The sequence below is a fragment of the Muscardinus avellanarius genome (genome assembly GCF_963383645.1).
Source record: "Muscardinus avellanarius genome assembly, chromosome: 1".
Taxonomy (NCBI): Eukaryota; Metazoa; Chordata; class Mammalia; order Rodentia; family Gliridae; genus Muscardinus; species Muscardinus avellanarius.
The window spans coordinates 231325234-231349884 of NC_137786.1; the positions used below are offsets into that span (position 1 = coordinate 231325234).

The 24651-nt window shown below is 53.7% G+C and overlaps 1 protein-coding gene across 1 annotated transcript; it reads left to right on the forward strand.

Annotated features, from left to right (window-relative positions):
- Positions 1–7639: 7639 nt before the first annotated feature.
- Positions 7640–24148, forward strand: SLC22A11 (solute carrier family 22 member 11; the record flags this gene model as incomplete). Its single annotated transcript, XM_080692141.1, has 10 exons — positions 7640–8032; positions 9640–9743; positions 10677–10831; positions 10917–11085; positions 13239–13362; positions 14916–15028; positions 18030–18244; positions 19372–19480; positions 21731–21937; positions 24085–24148. 10 exons carry the CDS (start codon positions 7640–7642, stop codon positions 24146–24148), a joined length of 1653 nt encoding a protein of 550 aa, XP_080548267.1.
- Positions 24149–24651: the final 503 nt, after the last annotated feature.

Below are 24651 nucleotides of genomic sequence, written 5' to 3' on the forward strand. Positions count from 1 at the left end.
ATAATGAAAAACCATCACAAAACCTTCAGCAGGGTCTGGCGATGCACGGAGAGAACCATGCGGCGGTCTACGGCTCGTTCCTGGAGGGAGAGTTGGCGCCAGGTGAGGAAACACTTCATCAGGGGCGTCCTATGCAGAAACTTAAGAATAAAAGTCATCCTGCCAAGTCCACAGCTGCTGAGGGGGCCTGACGACGTCTCCAACCACTGCGGATCAAAGAAAATCAACAGTGAAGAGTCCCTGTCTCATCTCTAAAGGGAGAAGGCCTTTTTAAAATTAATTTATTTATTTTACTGGGTATTAAACCCAAGGGCATTCTATCTCAGAGCTACACCCCCAGCCCTATTTTTATTTGAAAGAGGGTCTTGCTCGATTGCTGAGTCTCACCATGTTGCCGAGTCTAGCTTTGAACCTGTGATCCTCCTGTCTCAGCCTCCCAGGTACTGAAATGATAGGTGTACATCACCATAGCCAAAATGGAGAAAGCTTTTCTTTTCTTTTCCTTTCTTTTTTTTTTTTTTCTTTTTTTTTTTTTTTTTTTGGTGGTACTGGGGTTCCTGGAAGCCCTTCTACCTCCGGGCTACACTCCCAGACCTATTATTTTTTTATATTTTGAAACAGGGTCTCTTATGCCAGCACTGCTGGCTTCGAACCTGCGCAATCCTCCTGTCTCCGCCTCCCAAGCGCGGGGATTACAAGCGTGCGCCACCACGCCCGGCTCTTTTCTTTCTTAATTTTTTTTCTGTACTGGGGATGGACCCAGGGGCATTCTACCTTTGAGTGACAGCCCCAGCCCTATTTTTTATTCTTTATTCTTGAAACAGGGTCTCCCTGAGTTGCAAAGGGCCTCACTAAGTAGCTGAGGCTGTCTGCGAATCGAGATCCTCTTGTCTCAGCCTCCCGAATGCTGGGATTACAGGTAAGCATCACCACACCCAATTTGGAGAAAGCCTTTCCAATTATGACTCAAAATCTAAAGGTCAAGCTGGGTGTGGTGGCGCACGCTTGTAATCCCAGCATTCGGGAGGCTGAGACAGGAGGATCGCAGCCAGCCTCAGCTACTTAGTGAAGCCCTCTGCAACTCAGTGAGACCCTGTTTCAAAATAAGGAATAAAAAATAGGGCTGGGGGTGTAGCTTGGAGGTAGAATGTCTCTGGGTTCCATCCCCAGTACTGAAAAAAAAAAAAAAAAAGATTGTGCCTTTACCTCTGCTTATATTATCAGAAAAAACTCTGGAGGGGTGCCCAAGAAACTAAAAATGGCTGCCTGTGGCTGGGCAGGAAAAGTGGGAGTCGTTTGGAAAGGGGTGGGCTGGGAGAGGGACTCTTGACTGTATACCTTGTTCTGTCTTCTGTTATTTATTTATTTATTTATTTATTTATTTATTTATTTAAATTTATTTTTGTGGTACTGGTGGTGGAACCCAGGGGCCTTCTACCTCTGGGCTACACTCCCAGGCCTATTTTATACGTTATTGGGAAACAGTCTCACTGAGTTGCTGAGAGCCTCACTAAGTAACTGAGGCTGGCTTTGAACCTACGTGATCCTTCTGTTTCAGCCTCCCAAGTGCTGGGATTACAAGCTTCCACCACCACGCCCAGCTGTTATATCTTCTGGTTTTGAACTGGATACATTTGCTATCTATTAAACAACTTTTAAAGCTTACGCATATGGTTGAAAATTCATTAAGGTTTTTCTGGAAGAGTAGATACTGTTGGTCATTGCCTGTGGGGAACTGGGGAAGGACTTTGACTTGTCAGAGTACACGCTGCTGAATCGTTTGGCTGTTACCAGGTGCACGCAGAGGGTGTGTGTGTGTGTGTGTGTGTGTGTGTGTGTGTGTGTGTGTGTGAGAGAGAGAGAGAGAGAGACACACACACACACAGACCAGAGATTGAACCCAGGAGCATTCTACCTCCAAGCTACACCCCCAGACCCATTTTAATTTTGAGTTTGAAACAAGGTCTCACTAAATTGCTGAGATTGTCCTTGAAGTAGAACTTTTTAACTAAGCCCAAGTACATGGCCAGGCAGCAACTTAGTGAGACCCTATTTCAAAATTTAAAAAAAAAATTTCAGTAGGATTGGGGAGTATAGCTTGGATATAGCCCCTTGGTTCAATCCTTAATATCACAAAACATTCACTAATTATAATGATTCACGTAGATGTTTTTCTGAACATACATAAAGCGTTCATGTGGACTCCCCCCAAATGGGATGACTGAGGCCAGCGGGGAAGGGAGGGGCTCTCCTTTCATTACACGAGCCTGTGATTTCTGACACCGTGTACACCATATGAAGGGAGAGAGGCTGCTGGGTGCAGCTCAGTGGTAGTGTGTGTGCTGAGCATGTGTGAGACCCTGGGTTTCATTCTCAGCACCAAAAAAAAAAAAAAAAAAAAAAAAAGTAGGAAGAGGTTCCTTCCATAAAAGACTTGTGAGGCCGGGCGTGGTGGCGCACGCTTGTAATCCCCGCACTTGGGAGGCGGAGACAGGAGGATCGCGCAGGTTCGAAGCCAGCCGCGCTGGTTAAGTGACCCTGTTTCCAAAATAAAAAAGTATAAAAATAGATATTGGGAGTGTAGCCCGGAGGTAGAAGGGCTTCCAGGAACCCCAGTACCACACACAAAAAAAAGACTTGTGGGTAAAATCAGGTAAGTTAACAAGGATGTGGTTTTGAAGCTGGGCATGATGGTGCATGCTTGCAATCCCAGTGCTTGAGAGGCTGAAACAGGAGGATCACAGGTTTGAGGAACCCTCAGCAGATACTGAGACTCTCATCAGCCTCGTGAGATCCTGTTTCAAAATAATAAAACAGGGCTGGGAGTATAGGTTGGGGGTAGAATGCCCCTGGGTTCGATCCCCAATCCTACACACACACATGCGCACGCGCACGTACACACACACACACACACACACACACACACACACACACACGTGGTTTTGAAGCACAAAAGGCCCAGAAGACCTAGGCTTGTCCTCTCTGGCAGTGACTTGATTTGGGGTGTCACTGGGAGCTTCTTGGTAATGCCCCTCAAGGAGGCAGTGAAGACCTGAGGGAAAGACCTGGCTGGCCCTTGTGGTGGCCACGGTACCTCCTGCCCAGCCGGTGGAGGTCTATTTTCTACAAAAGCAAGGCAATTTGGCATCTATGGTTACTGTTTCTTTGACTTTCCAACAGGTCATTGGGCACCACAGGGCCAGTAGAGCATGCAGTGAACTTGGAGCCCAGCCCTGAGGCCCTGTCCCCTGAGGCCCTGTCCCCTGAGGCCCTGTCCCTCCTGCAGTGTGAACCCAAGAAAGAACCTCACCATCTGCGGGACCCAGGCTGCAGGGAGGGGCACACAGGGGACACCAGGGATCTCTGTTGGATCCGAAATACTGTGGCTTCAACTGAGCAGAAAGGAGCAGAAAAGGACAAAGGATCAGATGTGATGGCGATGGCGATGGCGATGGTGATGGCGATGGCGATGGTGGTGATGATGATAGTGAGGATGATGGTAATGATGGTGATGATGTGATGATAATGGTGATGATGGTAATGATGGTGATGGTGATGGTGACGATGATGGTGATGGTGATGTCGTGATGGTGATGATGGTGATGATGATGGTGATGGTGATAATGGTGATGGTGATGATGGTAATGATGGTGATGATGATGGTGATGATGATGGTAATGATGGTGATGTGATGATGATGATGGTAATGATGATGGTGATGGTGATGATGATGGTGATGATGGTGATGATCATGATGGTGATGATGGTAATGATGGTAATGATGGTGATGGTGATGGTGATGATGGTGATGATATGATAATGGTGATGACGATGGTGATGGTGATATGATGGTAATGATGATGATGACAATGGTGATGATAGTAATAATTGTGATGATGGTGATAGTGATGATGATGGTGATGGTAATGATGGTGATGATGTGATAATGGTGATGATGGTGATGGTGATGATGATGGTGATGGTAATGATGGTGATGATGTGATAATGGTGATGATGGTGATGGTGATGATGATGGTGATGGTAATGATGGTGATGATGTGATAATGGTGATGATGATGGTGATGGTGATGATGATGATGGTGATGGTAATGATGGTGATGATGTGATAATGGTGATGATGGTGATGGTAATGATGGTGATTGTGATGATGGTGGTGATGGTGATGATGGTAATGAGGGCGATAATGATGGTAATGATGGTGATGGTGATGATGATGATAATGGTAATGATGGTGTTGATGATGGTAATGATGGTGATGGTGATGATGATGGTGATGATAATGGTAATGATGGTGATGATGGTGTTGATGATGGTGATGGTGATGATGATGGTGATGATGGTGATGATGATAGTAATGACTGTGATGATGGTGATGGTAATGATGATGGTGATGGTAATAGTGATGAGGGTGATTGTGACTAATAATTATTAATCCCACTCATTATTTCATTGACTCTTACTACTCTGCTGAAGGATCCCAACTTAGAAATAAGGACACTGAGATTCAGAGAAGGAAAGCTAACTCCTTAGGTCATTTGGCAGCCGGCCTGTTTGGGGATTTATTTAAAGGAGAACTTGACTAGCCCATTGGCAATTCTGGTTGAGTAATGGGCTCACTTTTCAGTAATTAACTTAACGAGATGCCCTGGAGGACTCAGCAACTATAATCTGAGGCTGCTTGCCTTCCTGCCCAGCCCCCTCTGCCCATCTCCCTGGGTGCCCTTGGGGGATGGGCACCTAGGGGAGGAGGAGCCTGGTTCTTGGAAGCAATGCAGTGCCAGGTGTGACCACCAGGTGGCAGAGGAACTGTACTGAGCCCTGCCCCTGGCAGTCCCAGAAAAAAAACAGAACACACAATTAAAAATTCCTTGGCCTGGAAGCAGAAAGTCAGTTGGAGATTCCGGGAGCCTTCTGGCAAGTCTGGGAGGATTGACCTTCTGCTGTGAGCAAAGCCTAGGGGTGTCCGTGACAGGCAAAGGGCAGGGAAGAGGAAAAAATGTTAAAAGCATATGGGAAAAGGAAGGAGAAAAGGAAATGAATTCTTTCCTGGACACATGGGCTTTCAGCAGCCCCCCAGAGCCAGAGATTCTCAAAGGGAGGCTCCCTCCTAAGGGCAGCAGAATCCCTCCCCCCCCGGGGGGGGGCTTGTTTTAAACTGTAAATCCCACCAGGCATGGGGGTAGCTCAAGCCTGTAATCCCAGAACATTGGGAGGTTGAGACAGGGGCATCACAAGTTTGAGGCCAGCCTCAGCAACTTAGGAAGTCCTCAGCTATTTAGCAAAGCCCTGTTTTAAAAAAAAACAACAACAAAAACAAAAAACAAAACAATACAAAAAAAACAACCAAAAGGCTGGGGTGTGGCTTGAAGACAGAATGCACTTGGGTTCTATCCCCAGTACCAATAAATAAATAAATAATAAAAATGTAAGTGCTGCCAGGTATGGTGGTGCATGTTTATAATCCCACTATTTGGGAGGCTGAGACAGGAGGCTCACAGGTGTGAGGCCAGCCTCAGCAACTCAGCAAGACCATGTTTCAAATTTTGTGTGTGTGTGTGTGTGTGTGTGTGTGTGGCACTTGGGATGGAACCCTAGGGCATTCTACCTTTGAACTACCCCCCCAGCCCTATTTTTTTTCTTTATTTTGAAACAGGGCCTCACTGAGTTGCAAAGGGCCTCACTAAGTAGCTGAGGCTGTCCATGAACCACAATCCTCCTGTCTCAGCCTCTATGTTTCTAAATGAATGAATGAATGAATAAATAAATAAATAAATAAATAAATAAATAAATAAATAGCAAAAGGGCTGGGAGTGTAGCTCAGAGGAAGAATGTCCCTGGCTTCAATCCCCAGTACCAAAAAATAAAGTAAAATGTAAATTCCTAGATCCAGTCAGACCCTCTGAATCTTAGAGCCTTTCTATGGTAAGGTATGGTAAGGTTTGCAAACACCGGCACAGCAACACTCCATTTTACAGCCTGGAAACCAGGGCCCAGGCCAGGCCAGGGTTCAAGGTCATGTCCAGGGTCTGGGCTTCCTTGGTTAGGACGCAGTCTGCCTGTGTGAGGAAGGACAGGCCGACTTGGACGGTAACCAAGCTCACCTCCCTCACCTCCCGCACTCTCCTCTCGCTGGGTCCTCCCCTCCGCCCTTTCATTTTGCCATTTAAAAAGTCATGAGCTCCTGCTCAGAGAGGCAGAATGAGGCTTGGAAACTCAGGCCGATCCTGGCTCCTGGGCTTCCGGCCGGCCGTCATCTTGGCCGAGCTCCCCGCGCCCTCGCGGGAGTTCTCGGAAGTTCCGGGTCTAGACACCCACCCACACCTCACCCACACCTCCAGGATTCTCAGACGTCACTCCGGAACTGACTCAGCCGCTTCTCTCTCACAGCCTGGGAGGTGACCCTAACTGTGACCCAGATCCTAGATTCCAGGTTTTAGCTGGGACTTTCTCCATCACAGGCCAGAGGCCACGCAGCTGTTGATCATGGAGGGAAAGGGGGAGAGAGAGAGGGAGAGAGAGAGAGAGAGAGAGAGAGAGAGAGAGAGCGCGCGCGCGCTTGTGTTCACGCCTTGGTATCTGGTTCAAATTGACACTCCGCTGTGTGACTTGGGCAAACTGCCTGCCCTCTCTGAGTCTTGGTTTCCTTGTTTGGGGCAGTTAGCACCATTTCTCCCTCAGGCTGCCACGAGGAGTGACGGAGGGCACGGAGCAGGAGCCCACCGCCAGCCCGGGTGCCATGAGCAGCTGTCACTAAGAGCCGCAGGTGGGCGCTGAGGCTGGGTGGGCCCGGTCTCCCCCACTCCCGTGCTGGACAAGCATGAAAGCTGGGCTGGACGGTGGGCAAGAGCACTTTCCAAGCTGGCACCTGCTTGGCTCCAGTCCGCAAGGGGCTTCTAAGAGATGCCGGGAGACGGTAGCCATGGTTTCCACCTGGGGGAGCTTACAGTCGAACAGCAATCTGGAACCTCAGAATAGAAGTTTCCCCAAATAGTGCGTCTGCGAGCTGGTCTCCGGTGCCACCTGGTAGGACGCGCACACCGGCGAGGGAGAGCCAGGCCCGAGCCCCGTCACCAGCTGGGCGCCCGCCCCTCTGCCCACTGAACCGTCCCAGGCCCCGGCCATGGCAGTGATTGTCGGGGTGGCTCCGCTGACGTCACTGATGTCCCCCCACTGCGGAAGGTCCAAAAGGGTCAAGACCTCCGCTGAGTGGCCAGCGGCCCTGGCTGCACCCCGCTCCTCCTCCCACCGGAGCCTGGAGCCCACGCTGTGATTAAACTTTAACCAACCCAGCGCAGCCGCCCAGTTGCAGGGCGTTCTCGTCCTCCACAGCTGTAATTCAGTAACACCACGCTGTTGCATCTCATTTTAACCTCCTCAACTCTCCCCTCTGGGCGCCAGAGACCCCAGGAGGCGGCTTGGCCCTCCCTGACTCTGACCTGCGGGCGCGGTGGGCACTCTCTCACGTCCCGTCGGTGCAGCCTCGGCACGTCCAAGCGGTCAGTCTCCGAAACAAGACAAGAGAAATCTTCTCAAGTGTTCCAGACAGTTCCGGGCCGGCTGCCCCCCCCACACACACACACACATACACACTGGCCAGGATCACCAGGGCCGGCAGTCCATGGCGTTCGAGGAGCTTCTGGAGAAAAGTGGGGGCCTGGGCCTCTTCCAGGTCCTGCAGATCTTTACCCTTCTTCTCCCCGCCATCTTGACACCGTACCACTTGCTTCTGGAGAATTTCTCGGCTGCCATTCCAGACCACCGCTGCTGGGCCCACGTGCTGGACAATGGCTCCCAGATCCCTGTGAACCTGACCCAGGAGGCCCTCCTCGCCGTCTCCATCCCGCCCGGCCCCAACCAGCAGCCCCACCGGTGCCGCCGCTTCCGCCAACCGCAGTGGCAGCTCCTGGACCCCAACGCCACGGCCGCCAGCTGGAGCCAAGCGGCCACAGAGCCCTGTGTGGACGGCTGGGTCTACGACCGCAGCACCTTCACGGCCACCATCGTGACCAAGGTAAGGGCCCCACGCACCAGCCTCGCTGCTCGCCCCCCACGATGGCTGCCCACCTGTAACTGGGAGGATGAAATGGCCTCCAGCGTCAGGGCTGATAAAGGTTACGAGTTGTCTCTTGCGAAAGAACTATTTGCCAGGTGTGGTGGCCCAGGCTTGTCACCCAGGAGTACTTGGGAGGCTAAGACAGGAGGATTGCAGGTTTGAGGACAGACACAGCCACACAGAGAGACCCTGTTTCAAAACAAAACAATTAAAAAAGGGATTGGAGCCAGGCGTGGTGGCGCACACTTGTAATCCCAGCATTTGGGAGGCTGACATGGGAGGATGGGAGTTTGCGGCCAGCCTCAGCTACTTAGTGAGGGAGCCCCTTTGCAACTCAGTAAGACCCTGTTTCCTGTTTCAAAATAAAGAATAAAAATAGGGCTGGGGGTATAGCTCAGAAGTAGAATGCCCCTCGGTTTCATCCCCAGTACAGAAAAAAAAAAAAAAAATGGGAGTTAGGGGTGCATCTCAGAGGTAGAATGCTGCTGAGTTCAATCCCCAGGACCACATGCAAACACACACACGCAGAGGAAAAAGGAAAGAGAAAAGATGAAAGAAAAAGAGAAAGAGATGGAGAGGAAGGAGGGAGGAAGGAAGGAAGGAAAGAAAAAGAAAGATCTATTCAATGACGTTTGAAGTTCAGAAAGAAAGGCTGTCCAGAACAGAAATGGTGGGTGCAGGGACCACTGCGCTGGGGCCTTGTGGCGGGCGGGGCTGGGGGAGGCTGGGCTCGGGGGCTGACGTAAGCAGGCAGCTTGTAGTTGAGGGCAGGCAGGGGCCAGTGGGTAGAAACGGTTAAGGGGAAGCGGCCGGGCGAGGGGGATTCTGACAGACCAATCTATCAGGTGTCTGCTGAGACAGGCGGGTGATCAGATGTCACCTGGGGAGGAGGGGCACAGGAATGCACAGGGACAGGCACAGCGGCACACCTGCAATCCTACGACTTGAGAGCCTGAGACAGGAAGATCACTGGTTTGAGAGGAGCCTCAGCAACTTAGCAAGACCCAAATAAAAAATAAAATAGGGCTGAGGTATATCTTGGAGCTAGAATGCCCCCGGGTTCAATCCCCAGTACCGCGCGCGCGCGCACACACACACACACACACACACACACACACACACACAAAGATCAGATATTGAGGGTGAGAAGTTCTTGCTAAACTGACTTAGCAGGTTCTTTGCTAAAATTGGAGTGTACAGAAAGTACCCAGATGGGCCCAGGAGAAGGTTCAGAAAGCCTGACTAAGGTTTGGCCAAGCAATGAATTTTTGTCATCTGGCACATATTTTCTGGTTGCTTACGATGGTCTGTGTTCAGAGTTGAGGTTGCAGGATGGACCAGGGCGCCCGATAGATCCAGCCAGTGTTTGAAGTGGTCGCACCAGCACAGGAGCCCTCCCCCTTGCACCCTTCAGTCCCAGAAGCCCACGGTGGGTGGGTGGCTGGACACCGAGGAGCCCGGATGGCCAGGTTCCTGGCTAGGGACTCTCACCTGGCTCCCCCTTGACTACCCCAGTCCTGCCGTAAGGCACCTTCCAAGCTGTGGTGCCTCCTCCTCTCTTCCAGTGGGACCTGGTGTGCAGCACCCAGAACCTGAAGCCCATGGGCCAGTCCATCTTCATGGCCGGGATCCTGGTGGGATCCTTCATCTGGGGCCTCCTCTCCTACCGGTGCGTGTCTCCTCCCCTTCGGGTGCCGTCAACACCAAAAGATGGGCCAGCGCGGTAGCACATGCCTGTAATCCCAGGACTTGAGAGGCTGGGATGGGAGGATTGCAGGCTTGACACCAGCCTCGGCAACTTAGCGTGATTCTCAGTAACCTTGTGAGACTCTGAGTCAGAACAAAACAAAATAAATAAAAAAATAATAAAAAGGGCTTGGAGGGGGAACGCCCCTGAGTTCAGTCACACACGCACACACGCGCACACACACACTTCTCATCTCTCTAAAGATGTGAACCCCCATGGCTTTGTCTTTGGGGCCTCGGGAGGGGACCCTCAGCTACCCCGCAGGCCTGTGACTCGTGGGCAGGCCAGCCCTCCACCCGCCAGGCCTCCGCCCGCCAGGCCTCCACCCGCCAGGCCTCCTCTCTCTCTCCTGCCTCCCAAGTCCCTCCCCTCCCCTGGTCTCCCACCAAACCCCAGGTTGCTCTAGGTCTCCCAGACCCTAGCCTGGCTCCCTCTACCATGAAATCAGAGATTCACAGGCCTCCCACTGGGGCTCCTCCACCTCGCTGCCGACCTCCCACGACCTTTCTCCTGCCCCTTTTCCTCCAACCCAAGGCCTCCCCTGGACACCTCGTGTGGGCTGAGCACCTGCCAGGCACAGGGAACGCACTCTATCCCAGCAGAGATGGAGGCGGTGGGGATGGGGCCATGTGCCTGCTGCCCCAGGGCTCAGAGCTGGACCAAAAGCCGGGCATCAGACATGAAACTCGCATCCTTGGCCACAAGGCTCCGCTGCCCCCAGAGCAAGGCGCCCTCTGCGTATACTCCTAGAAGCTTCTAGAAGCTCCGAGAGGGGGGAGCTTGACTTTGCAGGCACTGGTGGGCGCGCGGTGCTCGGGGTCCCCTCCAGGCCCCACTTGCTTGTCTCCTCCGCAGGATAGGGCGGAAGCCCATGCTGACCTGGTGCTGTCTGCAGGCGGCCGTGGCCAGCACCGGCGCCGTCTTCGCCCCCAGTTTCCTCATCTACTGCGGCCTCCGCTTCGTGAGCGCCTTCGGGCTGGCCGGCATCGTCCTGACCTCCACGATCATGAGTGAGTCCCTGGCGCCGTGAGTCCCTGCCCGGGGCGGGCGGGGCCAGGCCTCACCTGCGCAACCGCATCTCCTGTCGCCTCACAGTGGTGGAGTGGACCACCACGCGCAGGAGGGCCGTTACCATGACGATCCTGGGATGTACCTACAGCACCGGGCAGATGACCCTGGCCGGCCTGGCCTTCGCCATGCGGGACTGGCGAGACCTCCAGCTGGCCGTGTCTGTGCCCTTCTTTGCCATCTTCCTGGTGTCCTGGTCAGTGTGGCGCGGGAGGCCCGGGTGGGAAGGCACCCCTTCCTCCCGCCGCATGGCTAGCCACGGTCCCGCACGTGGGGGGTCCAGGAGGGCAAGGGTGCCGGCCCTCCAGAGTCCTCGGGGGAGGCTGAGCTGGGGGCTGTGCTCCCATCAGCCCGGTCAGGCGTCCTTTGGGCGGTACAGCACTGGCTCCCACCGGGAGAGAGAACGGAAATTGTAACTAGTTGCCAACATTTAAAAACCGGGACGTAATTACAAACTGAGAGGAACAATATTTCTACCATGTCTTGAAAAATGGGAAGATCTGGGGGCACCGAGCTGGAATCCAGGCGGACACCAAGAGCAGCCGCTGTCCCCCGGGCCGGGGCGCTGGCACCGTCCCCACCCACGCGCCTCGCTGCGTGTCACTTGGCGCCAGTGAGCGGGGACCAGTGTTGGATATGGAAATATGCCACTGTTGCTGTTGATTTCGGTGCTGCAGCAATCCTTGTGGCCTGGAAATGTCTGCTTGTGTAGGGACTAGGCCAAGGGACCCAGGAAAACAGACACAAATTCATGTCCCCAAGCTGAGCGCAGTGATATACACCATAATCCCAGAACTTGGCAGGCTGAGACAGAAGGATCGTAGGTTTGAGGCCAGTCTCAACAACTTAGCAAGATTGTTTTTTGGTTTTTTCTTCGGTTGGTGTGTGTGTGTGTGTGTGTGTGTGTGTGTGGTACTGGGGGTAGAACCCAGGGGCTTTTCTACCTCCGGGCTATACTCCCAGACCTATTTTATATTTTATTTGGAAACAGGGTCTCACTAAGTTGCTGAGAGCCTCACTAAGTAGCTGAGGCTGGCTTCGAACCTGTGCGATCCTCCTGTCTCAGCCTCCCAAGTGCGGGGATTACAAGCGTGCGCCACCACGTCCGGCTAGCAAGATTGTTTTAAAATAAAATAAATAATCCGCGTGTGGTGGGGCACGCTTGTAATCCCCGTGCTTGGGAGGCTGAGACAGGAGGATCGTGGAGGTTTGAAGCCAGCCTCAGCCACTTAGTGAGGCCCTCCGCAACTTAGTGAGACCCTGTTTCCAAATAAAGAATAAAAAATAGGGCTGGAGGTGTAGCTCAGAGGTAGAATGCCACTGGGTTCAATCCCTAGCACTGCAATAAAATAAAATAAAATATAAAAAAAGGGTTAGGAGTGTAGCTTGGAGGTACAGCACGGCTGGCTGAAACCCCAATAATAAAACAACAATAATAACGACAGTATAGCTACCAGAAGTCCTTCTGAGTTGGAGTCAAGCAGAACTGGCCTGGATACGCCTCCCCTGGGGGTGCAGAGAATAACGGGGATTCACGCTCTCATTCTCAAATATTCACTGAGCTCCTGCTCCAAGCCAGACAGTTTTAGGCTTTGGGGATTCACCAGTGAAAACACGAACAGAGTCACCAGCCGCCTGGGCCTTTCACCAGGGAAGTGTCTCCTGGGCCATCTGCCCCCGAGGTTAGGGAGATGTAGATTGGCTTCATGAAGTTCTGCTTGGGGTGTTTTAAATGGTCCTTTAAACATAAATGAGCTCAGCCAGGCGTGGTGGCGCACACTTGTAATCCCCGCGCTTGGGAGGCAGAGACAGGAGGATCACGCAGGTTCCAAGCCAGCCGCGCACGCTGGTTTAGGAGACCCTGTTTCCAAATAAAAATGTAAAAATAGGTCTGGGAGTGTAGCCCGGAGGTAGAAGGGCTTCCAGGAACCTCAGTACCACCAATAAATAAATAAATAAATAAATAAATAAATAAATAAATAAATAAATAAGCTCAGCACCATGTGGCCATTTACAGAAATGGCCTCAGAATCACTGCAGAGGTGGCTGCCTTTAGGGACACCCAGCCCAGGAGCCTGCGCACTGGCCGGACACACAGCTCGGTGGGCAGGATCCTGGCATCTGGAGGGGCTGGATGGGGTGGCACGGGAAAGAAAAGGGTGCGCAGACACTGGGCCTCAGCTTTATTCCCAGCCCCCCAGCTGGGCATTAGCAGCAGAGAAGGGGAAGCAACCTGCTTCTCTTGGGTTCATCGAGCTAGAGGGCCCACCATCCCTTCCCCCTGGCTCAGGGAGCCCCAGGGTTCACAAAGACGGCCATGTCCCAGCCAAGCACCTGCTTCTCCAACAGGTGGCTGCCAGAGTCTGCCCGCTGGCTGATGACCGTGGGCAAACCAGACCAAGCACTTCAGGAACTCAAGAAGGTGGCGAGGATCAATGGCCACAAGGAAGCCAAAAAGACACTGACCATAGAGGTGAGCTGTTGCTGTCATGCCGCAGAGCACGAGGCTTGATCTGGACAAGCTCTCTCTGCTGCCACCACCTCGCTACCCAGCTCACCAGCCCTCCATGGCCTCCCATGGCAGCACCAGCAGCACTGCCACGACCATCCCCACCACCCACCAGCCTGTCCTCCCCAGAGGTGCTCATGTCCAGCACAAGGAGGAGGGGCTCCCATAAAAGCCCACCCACAGGTCAGTGCTGGACCTGTTCTGTGTGCCCATGCTCCACTGAAGGACCCACACCATACTGATGGAGTTCACTGTCCTGGCCACCCCTCCCAGGGCCATCACCATCATGATCCTCACCCTCCCCCGCCCCGCTGTCATCACCATCACCACCATTACCACCTTCATCATGACCGCCACCATCCTCCCCATCCCACCTTCATCACCACAGTCACCATCACCCCATTACCAACTTCATCCCCATCACCACCACCATCATCACTACCACCATCACCATCAATATCACCCTAATCACCATCAGCACCATCAGCACCACCATCGCCTTCAACACCATCACACCTTCGTCACCATCAGCACCATCATCACTACCACCATCACCATCAGTATCACCCTAATCACCATCAGCACCATCAGCACCACCATCGCCTTCAACACCATCAGCATCAGCATCATCACTACCACCACCACCATCAATATCACCTTAATCACCATCAGCACCACCATCACCATCAATATCACCTTAATCACCATCAGCACCACCACCACCATCAATATCACCTTCATCACCATCAGCACCATCAGCACCACCATTGCCTTCAACACCATCACACCTTCGTCACCATCAGCACCATCATCACTACCACCATCACCATCAATATCACCTTAATCACCATCAGCACCACCATCGCCTTCAACACCATCACACCTTCATCACCATCATCACTACCATCACCATCAATATCACCTTCATCACCATCAGCACCATCAGCACCACCATCGCCTTCAACACGTGTCATCATCACCACCATCCCCACCAACAATAATGTCACCATGCATCACCACTGTACCACCTACCACTCCAACCCTCGTACTGCACCACTGCCTCATGGGATATGTGTACCCGGGAAGCAGGGTGTGATGATTTAAAGGTAGCTATTTTGATAAAGCAGGTGTCAGGTGGAGAGTGTGCTGCCAGAGACTCGGGGGCCCAGAGCTCCTCGGGGGCAGGCGGGCGGGGGAAGGCTTCCCGGAGGAGGCAAGCTGGGGCTGGTGGGCTTGGCAGAGGACCACGTGAGGCCCTGGGGAGGCAGCAAGGAGCTGGCGTGGCTGGAGCGGCCATGCCCTGTGCAGCCTGCAGCTTAGCAGGATGGAGCTGGGTCACAAGGTCCCCTCTTGGCTCAGGGGAGGTGGACCAGGGGCTTGGGGAGAAACTTCCGCCTCCACCACCCCCAACTCGGAACCAGTGTCCAGAGGCCAATGCTGGCCTTCCCCCATCACTCACCCGTCTGGCACTACCCCGGCATGGAGGCCAATGTTTCGTTGCCCTGTTCTCTCCGGAGGCGCTGCTGACCAGCATGGAGGAGGAGGCCTCCAAGGAGGCCCACAGGTCAGTGCTGGACCTGTTCCGCGTGCCCTCACTCCGCGGGAGGACCTGCACCTTGGTGGTGGAGAGGTAGGCCGTCTCGTCCTCCTCCGGGAGACAGGGCTGGGGCATGGGACTGCAATACCCTTGGACCTCACAGGGGTGCGAGGAGGCCACAGGCCAGGCAGGAGGGACGCGGAGGCAGGCATGTGGGGGAGGCCAGCACCTTGGTTTACCATTGGGGAACGTCCCTCCTCCCAGCTACAAAGATGGGCACATGGTCTGACCAATCAGTAAGTTTCATCACTTTGGCTACTATGATTGGTTCAGGGATGGACATGTGACTTAAGCCCAACCAATGAGAGTCAGTGCTGGGACTCAAGACCAGAACTAAGAGAATGGGGCTTCTAAGATGGTAGAAGAAAATCTTGGCGCTTCTGGGGTCATGGCGAGGAGCTCCTACCCAGAGCTGCCAGCCTCGGAAGCAGATCTGCATTGGTGGTGCCCACAGGTGGTGCCACCGGGCTAAAGCCAGAGGACCGACCATGGCCCCAGAGGACCACTGCCTGCTTGTGAGCCTTGGAGGCTGACCGCAATAGCCACACACCTGGAGGGTGGCCCTGGGCACCCCCTTGTCCCTACGGTACCCACTTCACAGATGGGGAAAGTAGAGCCCAGGGGGGCAACTGGCCCTTCTGGCTGGTGGCCCTACCACCTGCCAGGACCCACGACGAGGTGTTCCCTGCACAGCCACCGAAGGGGACCAGCAAGAGGCTCCTTAAAACAAATTCAGCTGAAATGACACCCAAGAAGGAATGTTAAGAATGAGGAAGCCGCCATGATGGCGCGTGCTTGTAATCCCAGTACTTGGGAGGCTGAGGCAGGAGGATCCGGGTTCACGACCAGCCTCAGCTACTTAGTGAGGCCCTCCGCAGCTTAGTGAGACCCTGTTCAAAATAATAAAATCGGGCTGGGGATGTAGCTCAGAGCTAATATGCCCCTCCCCTGGGCTCAAGGACCAAAAAAAAAAAAAAAGAGGATTAAATCTGATTAGAACTTTAGTCTGAAATTCAGGAAAACAGTTATTTTCCGCTGTATTTAATCACATGCAGGTTATTATAGCAAGTATTTGCTACATCTCTGAACAAGGAATAGAATCCCATGCCTTTTTTTTTTTTTTTATGGTACTGGGGATGGAACCCAGGGGCATTCTACCTTTGAGCTACACCTCCAGCCCTACTTCTTATTCTTTATTTTGAAACAGGGTCTCACTGAGTTGCAAAGGGCCTCGCTAAGTAGCTGAGGCTGGCCACTAACCGTGATCCTCCTGTCTCAGCCTCCCAAGTTCTGGGATTACAAGCGTGAAGCATGTGCCACCACACCCTCCCCATGCTTTTTGAAGTCTTTCATTTTTAAGCATTTTTTAAAAATAAATTATGAGGAGGCCAACGTTCAGGGCCATGTCACTCCCCAGAGCCTGTGAGCACCCTCTGCTACTCAGATCGGAGGCTGGCAACGGTTCTCAGGGGATCATTACCGGGGAAGGCTCCAGCTCCTCAGTGTCCTGGCCGCGTTGCGCCCCAGGCCTTACGCATCACTTCCACAGGCTGCGTGGAACACGGGGTGCTGTGCTTTGCAGTTTTCTCGATGGTAGTTGGTCCCTGAGGTCAGGTGTTTCGGGGGCAAAAGCCCTCCAGGCCGGAAGAGAAGGGGTCAGATGAGCAGCTGGGTTAAGCAGAGATGGGAACACTTTTTTTTTTTTTTTTTTTTTTTTTTGGTGGTACTGGGGGATGGAACCCAGGGGCCTTCTACCTCGGGCTATGCTCTCAGACCTACTTTATATTTTATTTCGAAACAGGGTCTCTTAAGTCAGCTGAGGCTGGCTTTGAACCTGCGCGATCCTCCTGTCTCAGCCTCCCAAGAGCAGGGATTAGAAGCGTGCGCCACCACGCCCAGCTGGGGACACATTTTATTTTATTTTATTTTATTTTATTTTATTTTATTTTATTTTATTTGTGGGTCTGGGGATGGAACCCAGGGGCATCTGACCTCCAAGCCACAACTCCTGCCCTATTTTTATTCTTTATTTTGAAACAGGGTCTCACTAAGTTGCGGAGGGCCTCACTAAGTAGCTGAGGCTGTCCGCGAACTGCGATCGTCTGGGTCTCAGCCTCTGGAATGCTGGGATGACAAGCTTGCGCCACCGTGCTGGGCAGGGGACACATTTTAGAAGGAGTTGAGCAGGGCGTGGTGGCGCATGTTTGTCATCCCAGCATTTGGGAGGCTGAGACAGGAGGATTGCGGTTCACAGACAGCCTCAGCTACTTACTGAGGCCCTTTGTAACTCAGTGAGACCCTGTTTCAAAATAAAAAATATGTCTGGGGTGTCGCCTAGAGGTAGAATGCCCCTGGGTTCCATCCCCAGTACTGAAGAAAAACAAGGAGTTGAGAATAATCTCACCCAGAGGCCACTTGTAAACCCAAATCCCATCTCTAAACTGGAAATTCAGATCATAAATTCAGCGACTCAGGAGCCTGTGGGGTGAGGCTGTCTCCCCCCGAAAGTGGCCTTTAGAGTGGAGACAGGAAGTGGGGAGTTGGGGAGCTGGGCCCGGGGTGGCCGTTCCGAGCATCCCTCGGCCCCAGAAGCCCCGCCACGGGATGCCGTCCCCAGGGGAGGGGCGCACTCCCAGGGCTGGCTCTTCGGTCCTGAAGGGGGCTGGTTCACGGAGCCCAGGGCGTCACAGAGACGCACCCTTAGGCCATTTTGTCCTTGGTGACTCTAGAGAGAGTGGACAGGACTGCCCGCAGAAACGGCCAGAGGGGCGAGGCGGCTCAGAGGGAGACGGCCAGAGACGGCCAGGGCTTCCATCAGCCAGTGGCCACTGTGGCCAGGGCCGCCTGCCCGCTGGCGTGTGTACACCACGTGCAGCCATTGCCCCTGTGCTTTCCAAGGACGTGCAACCTGCATTCCACAAGCTTCTCGGGGCTCCAGTGGGGATGGACAGACCCCCGGGCAGGGGTGCGGCGACACCGCGGGGCTGGGGCCTCTCCCCGTGAGCTGGGACCCAGCTCTGCTTCTGTCCTGCAGTTTCTCCCTAATGCTGTCCTACTACGGGCTGGTGCTGGACCTGCAGAGCCTGGGCAGGGACATCTTCCTCCTGCAGGCGCTCTTTGGAGCCATGGACTTCCTGGGCCGGGCCACCACAGTCCTCCTGCTCAAGCTCCTCGGCCGCCGCCTGACCCTGGCCTGTTCCCAGGTGCTGGCTGGCCTCGCCATCCTGGCCAACGTGCTGGTCCCACAAGGTGAGGCCGGGGACCCGCCCCTGCCCGCCTCCCTCCCCTGGTCCCAGGAGGTGTGCCCCAAGAACAGCCACTGGGTGCTGCTGGGCCTGTGACATCACAGCCCTCGCTGCCCAGGAACCAGGACCCCCACCTCACAGGCTCCGCCCATTTTCCTGGGGAGGAAATTGGGGATCAGAGAGGTCAAGCAGGGGCCCAGGGGCACTCAGCTAGTGAGAGACAGAGCCAGGGCTGGCACAGGGGACTGAGCAGCGAGTGTGCAAGTGTGTCTCTGTGTGTGCACAGGTGTGCCTCTCAATTTTTATTTTTATTGCGGGTATGGGGACGGAACCCAGGGGTTTTTCTACCTCTGGGCTATACTCTCAGACCTACTTTATACTTTATTTGGAAACAGGGTCTCACTAAGTTGCCGAGCGCCTCACCAAGTAGCTGAGGCTGGCTTCGAACCTGTGCGATCCTCTTGTCTCAGCCTCCCAAGCACGGGGATGACAAGCGTGCGCTACCACACCTGGCTGCTCTTTTTATCAGGTGTGTGGCACTGGGGATCAGACCCAGAGATGCCCTACCTCTGAGCTACACCCCTAGCCCTATTTTACTTATTTTATTTGGAGACAGGGTCATGCTAAGTTGCAGAGGGCCTCGCTAAGTTGCTGAAGCTGGCCTCGAACCTGCAATCCTCCTGCCTCAGCCTCCCAAATACTGGACTCATAGGCTTCCTAAATGAGGTTATATTGCCCTGGAATCTCCATTCTTCCTTTCACCCTCAGGGCTGGAGACGGGAGATGTGGGCAGAAGTCCTACAGTGGTCAGGGGACAGTTAGGAGGGGCCAAGCGAGGCGGAGGGCAGGCCGTGACCCCACCTCGCAGCCACACATAGCCTCTGAGAACATGAGAGGGTTCCACTGAGCCAGACCCCAGCCCCGCCAGGCTCTTCCCAGCGAGGTGTGTGAAAGGCAAGTCGAGGCCCAGATCCAGGGCAGAGAGGGGCCCAGAGCCCGGCCTCCCCAGCCATGCGCCCCGGGGTGCTGCTGGTGAGCCAGGCCAGAGAAGAGGGGAGCCCGGGCCCTGCGCCAGGCCAGGGCCCCGCAGCGCCTCGCTGCAGACCCCCGCTCTCTCCCTTTCTCTGCCAGAGCTCCAGACCCTGCGTGTGGCCCTGGCCGTGCTGGGGAAGGGGTGCTTTGGCGTGAACTTGACCTGCTTCACCGTCTACAGGACCGAGCTCTTCCCGACTGAACTGCGGTACGCGGGGCCACGCTCCGGCGGGCAGAAGAGGGGCGCCCTGAAGGGCCGCAGGGGGCCGGGGCTGGGGATGGGCAGCAGGGATGGGCAGGTGCCTCCAGGGGCCCTCCTCCAGAAGGTCTAGACCTCAGGGGTGCCTGGCTTGGGCTGTGAAATCCTTTTTATTTTTCTTTGTGTACTGGGGATTGAACCCAGGGGCTTTCTACCTCTTCCAGCCCTAATTTAGGCTATTCCAGCCGAAATTATTTATTTATTTATGTATTTATGTATTTATTTATTTATTGCCGGTCTGAAGATGGAACTCAGGGGCATTTGACCCCCCCCGCCCTATTTTGTATTCTTTATTTTGAAACAAGGTATCACTAAGTTGTGGAGGGCCTCACTAAGTAGCTGAGGCTGTCCTTGAACCACAATCCTCCGGTCTCAGCCTCTCGAATGCTGGGATTACAAGCATATGCCACCACGCCCGGCTTTTTATTTATTTATTTATTTATTTATTTATTTATTTATTTATTTGGTGGTACTGGGGGGTGGAACTCAGAGGCTTTCTACCTCCGGGCTATACTCCCAGATCTATTTTATATTTTATTTGGAAACAGGGTCTCACTAAGTTGCTGAGAGCCTCACTAAGTAGCTGAGGCTGGCTTCGAACCTGTGCGATTCTCCTGTCTCAGCCTCCCAAGTCCTGGGATTTTTTTTTTTAGATGAAATCTTAAATCCTAATCCTAAATCTGAAAGGAGACCCAGAGCTGCCTGGTCTCAGCTGGATGCCACTCAGCGCCCCTTATCCCCTCCCTGGCCCAAGAGAGCCCCACGTCACCCATAAGAGCCCCGGAGCTGCACAAAACACACACAGAATCAGTGGTCTAGAGTCCATGCCACGCCCACAAGGGACAGTAGGTAAACTGAGGCTGGCTTAAGGTGAAGGACTGACTCAGCAGAGCAGAGTAACGGTAGGGTGTGTGTGTGTGTGTGTGTGTGTGTGTGTGTGTGTGTGTGTGGGTAGGTGGGTGTGTGGGTGTGTGGGTGTGTGGGTGTGTGGGTGTGGTACTGGTGTGGAAGCCAGGGTCTTTTCTACCTCCGGGCTACACTCCTGGACCTATTTTATACTTCTTTGAAAACAGGGTCTCACTAAGTTGCTGAGAGCCTGGTTTTGAAACAGCCTTTTCTGCACCACTCTTTTTTTCTCTTTTTTTCTCTTCTTTTCTTTTTTGTGATGCTGGGGATGGAACCCAGGGGTATTCTATCTCCAAGCTGCACCCCCAGCCCCTTTTATTTCTTTTCTTTCGAGAGAGGGCCTCACTAAGTTGCTATGGCTGGCCTTGAGCCTGCGATCCCCCCGCCTCAGCCCGCAGCCCCCATAACTGCGGTCACAGGTGTGTGCCACCGCACCCGGCTTCTGTGTCTCTCTGGTGCCAATTGGTCACTCACTGGTCCATTTTTTCCCCACACCTTTTTTTTTTTTTTCCAGTAATGGAACCCAGGGGCATTCTACCTCAGAGCTACGGCTCCAGCCCTATATATATATTTTTAGCCTTTTTATTTTTGTCAGGGTCTCACTGAATTGCGAAGGGCCTCGCTAAGTAGCTGAGGCTGTCTGAGAACCATGATCCTCCACTCTCTGCCTCCCAAATGCTGGAATTACAAACACGCGCCACCACACCCTGCCCCACACTTTTTAAAAAATGAGCATTAAATGCCGGGCGTGGTGGCGCACGCTTGTAATCCCCGCACTTGGGAGGCAGAAACAGGAGGATCACGCAGGTTCGAAACCAGGCTTGTGTAAGAGACCCTGTTTCCAAATAAAAATATAAAATAGGTCTGGGTGTGTAGCCCGGAGGTAGACGGGTTTCCAGGAACCCCAGTACCACACACACAAAAAAAGAGTCCCCAGCCGGGCGTGGTGGCGCACGCTTGTAATCCCCGTGCTTGGGAGGCAGAGACAGGAGGATCGCGCAGGTTCGAAGCCAGCCGCCTGCGCTGGCTTAGGAGACCCTGTTTCCAAATAAAAATATAAAATAGGTCTGGGAGTGTAGCCCGGAGGTAGAAGGGCTTCCAGGAACCCCAGAACCACCAAAAAAAAAAAAAAAAAGAGTCCCCTGAGCTGCTGGGTGGGGAAACCTCGGTGGGCTCCTGGAGGAGGTGTCATTTTGGGTCACTTTGGGGAGGACAACTTCTCAGCCCAGCCAACTGGTCCTCCTGCCTCAGTGGCGGCTGTGACATGAGCCTGGCCCTCCTCTCCTCCTGCAGAATGACATCGGAAGGCTTCCTGCAGTCGGTGGGCCGCCTGGGGGCCATGATAGGCCCTCTGATCAAGATGGCTCACCAGACGCTGCCCCTGCTCCCTCCGCTCTTTTACGGAATCAGCCCGATTCTTTCCGGCCTGCTCCTCCTGTTCTGCCTCCCGGAGACCCAGGGACTTCCGCTCCCCGACACCATCCAGGACTTGGAGAATCAGTGAGTGGCCAGGCCCGGGCAGGCTGGGCTTCCTGTGGCCGGGCTGGAGACGGGCAGGGGCCCAGAGGCACACAAGTGGCCAGGCCTGTTGCCTGAAATGGTTTAATCTTTACAAAAACCCTGCCAGGAAGGCACCGTTACTTTTCCCTTCGTGGGTGGAAAAACGGTGGTAGAAAGATGGAGCAACTGATCCCAGGTCTCCCAGGCAGAAAGTGGTTGTGACTTAGGCAGGAAAATGCCGTGATGTGGGGGCAGGCTCGGCCACCAGAAGCCTGGGCCGAATCCCCGCTCGCTGGGCGCGGTGCAAGCCGCCCACCAAAACTGACACCAGAAGAGACAGACAGTCTCCGCAGTCCTAATTCAGTGTTCCCACGAGTTCCAGCAGCGACGGGTGAGTCCTTTCAGCGTCCCCAGGAGCAGATCCTGCGGGCCCACGCACTTCCTCTGAGAGAACAGAAAGGAGGGCATATTCTCAGCTGCACATGGTGGCCAAGATCCCTTCCGTGAGCCCCGGCTTCCTTGTTTGTAAAATGCATGTTAAAAGAAACACAAAGAGACACAGAGCCAGGTCACAGAGTTGTGGTCAGACGTAAGTGGACAGTGGGCTTCTGGAGCCCAGTGCTCGGCCGCAGCAGGAGCTCGCCCTGTGGTGTCCTGGGGGAGGCAGCTCCTGGGAAGCCTCCAGCGGGCAGGGGCCAAGGCCATGAGCGCAGGGACACCAGTTGGCCCTCACCCTGACTGGGTTTTTGTGGTGCTGGGAGTAGTGGATTTTGTTTGTTTGCTTGTTTTTTTTTTGTTTTGTTTTGTTTCTGGTATTGGACCCACAGGCATTCAACCTCCAAGTTACACCCCCAACATTTTTAAATTTTTATTTACTTATTGATTTTTTTTGCAGTACTAGGGATGGAACCCAGGGGCATTGTACCTCTGAGTTATACCCCCAACCCTAGTTTTTAGTCTATTTATTTATTTACTTATTTATACTTGTTTATTTTAATTTTTGTTGTACTGGGGATGGAACCCAGGGGCATTCTACCTCTGAGCTACACCCCCAGCCCTATTTTTTATTCTTTATTTTGAAACAGGGTCTCACTGAGTTGCAAAGGGTCTCACTAAGTAGCTGAGGCTGTCCTCAAACCCAGATCCTCCTGTCTCAGCCTCCTAAATACTGGGATTACAAGTATGTTCCATGACACCCCACCAGTCTTTTTATTTTTTATTTTATTTATTTATTCTTTTTTTTTTGCGGCTCTGGGGATGGAACCCAGGGACATTAGACCTCTGAGCTATACCCCCTGCCCTATTTTTTATTCTTTATTTTGAAACAGGGTCTCACTAAGTTGCGGAGGGCCTAAGTAGCTGAGGCTGTCCGCGAACCGTAATCCTCCGGTTTCAGCCTCCCAAATGCTGGGATTGCAAAAGATGTGTGCCACCACGCCGAGCTCTTTTTATTTTTGAAACAGGGTCTCACTGAACTGCGAAGGGCCTCACTAGGTAGCTGAGGCTGTCCATGAATGGGGATCCTCTGATCTCAGCCTTCTGAATGCTGGGATTGTGAGCATGGGACACCACGTCCTGCTAACATTTTTTTTTTTAAACTGAGTCTCGTTAAGTTGCTGAGTGAGGGTCTCACTATGTTGCTGAGGCTGTCCTTGAACCTGCCATCCTCCTGACCCAGCCTCCCAGGTGCTGGAATTACAGCCTGTGCCATCATACCCGGCCTTCCCCCTCACCCCAGTGCTGGGGATGAGCCCCAGGCCCTGGCACATGCTTGGTGAGGCTGGACCAGGAGCCACACTCCGGGCTCCCATATTGTTTCAACAAGCTAACTCATTATCAAACTAATACAACAACCCCGGTGGTTACTATCTGCTCTTATCTAATTTCACAGTCAAAGGAATGGAGACGCAGCGCCCGCAGCGCCTGGCGGAGAGGCAGGGAACTGGGACATCATTTATTCTTTTGCGTCATTCATTCATGCCCTGTGCCTACTGTGTTTCCGGCACCATCTGGGGCTTGTGGCGAGCAGGAGAGACTAAAACCCTGCCATCATAGAGCTCACATTGCCAAGACTTGCTCCCCCTCGCCCACCGCGACCCAGCCCCTCCCCCACCTATGTCAATCTCTCTCTCTCTGGATTCTTCTAGGAAATCAGCCACAGCAAGGAACAGCCAGCAAGATGTGGTCATCGTAGAAAGTACCTGGTTCTAGGGGTTCCGCCCCTGTGGAGCCCTTGGCCCGGAAACCTGGGGATGGAGCTGTCTTTTCTCCACCCTGAGGATGGAAGAGGAGTGGGCGGCCCCCAGGATCCACGCAGGAGGGGACAGCGTGGCTTCTACTGTGACCAGAGGCCGTGCTCACCTCTCAGCCCCGCTGTCCCCTCCCTGGGCACATTCCTCCTCCTGCCCCGGCCCTGTAGGAGCCCATGCTGGTGCCCACACGTGACCCGGCTGCCCTTGGTCCCCTTCATGAACAACCTGGGTCCTCTCCTTTCCTCTCTGGGCTCACATCTTCACTCAGCCTCCCTGATTAGAGATTGGGGTTCCAATGTCATCCCACCATTGCCAGACTTCTCACCCCATAAGATGAGGGTGATCACAGAGCCCACCTCCCAGGGCAGGTATCCAGGTGAACTGATCTTAGCACCGGCCAGAGTTCAACAGCTGGAGCCTGCCGGGCGCTGCCAGGTACGGGTGCATAGCCTGCGCCCTGAC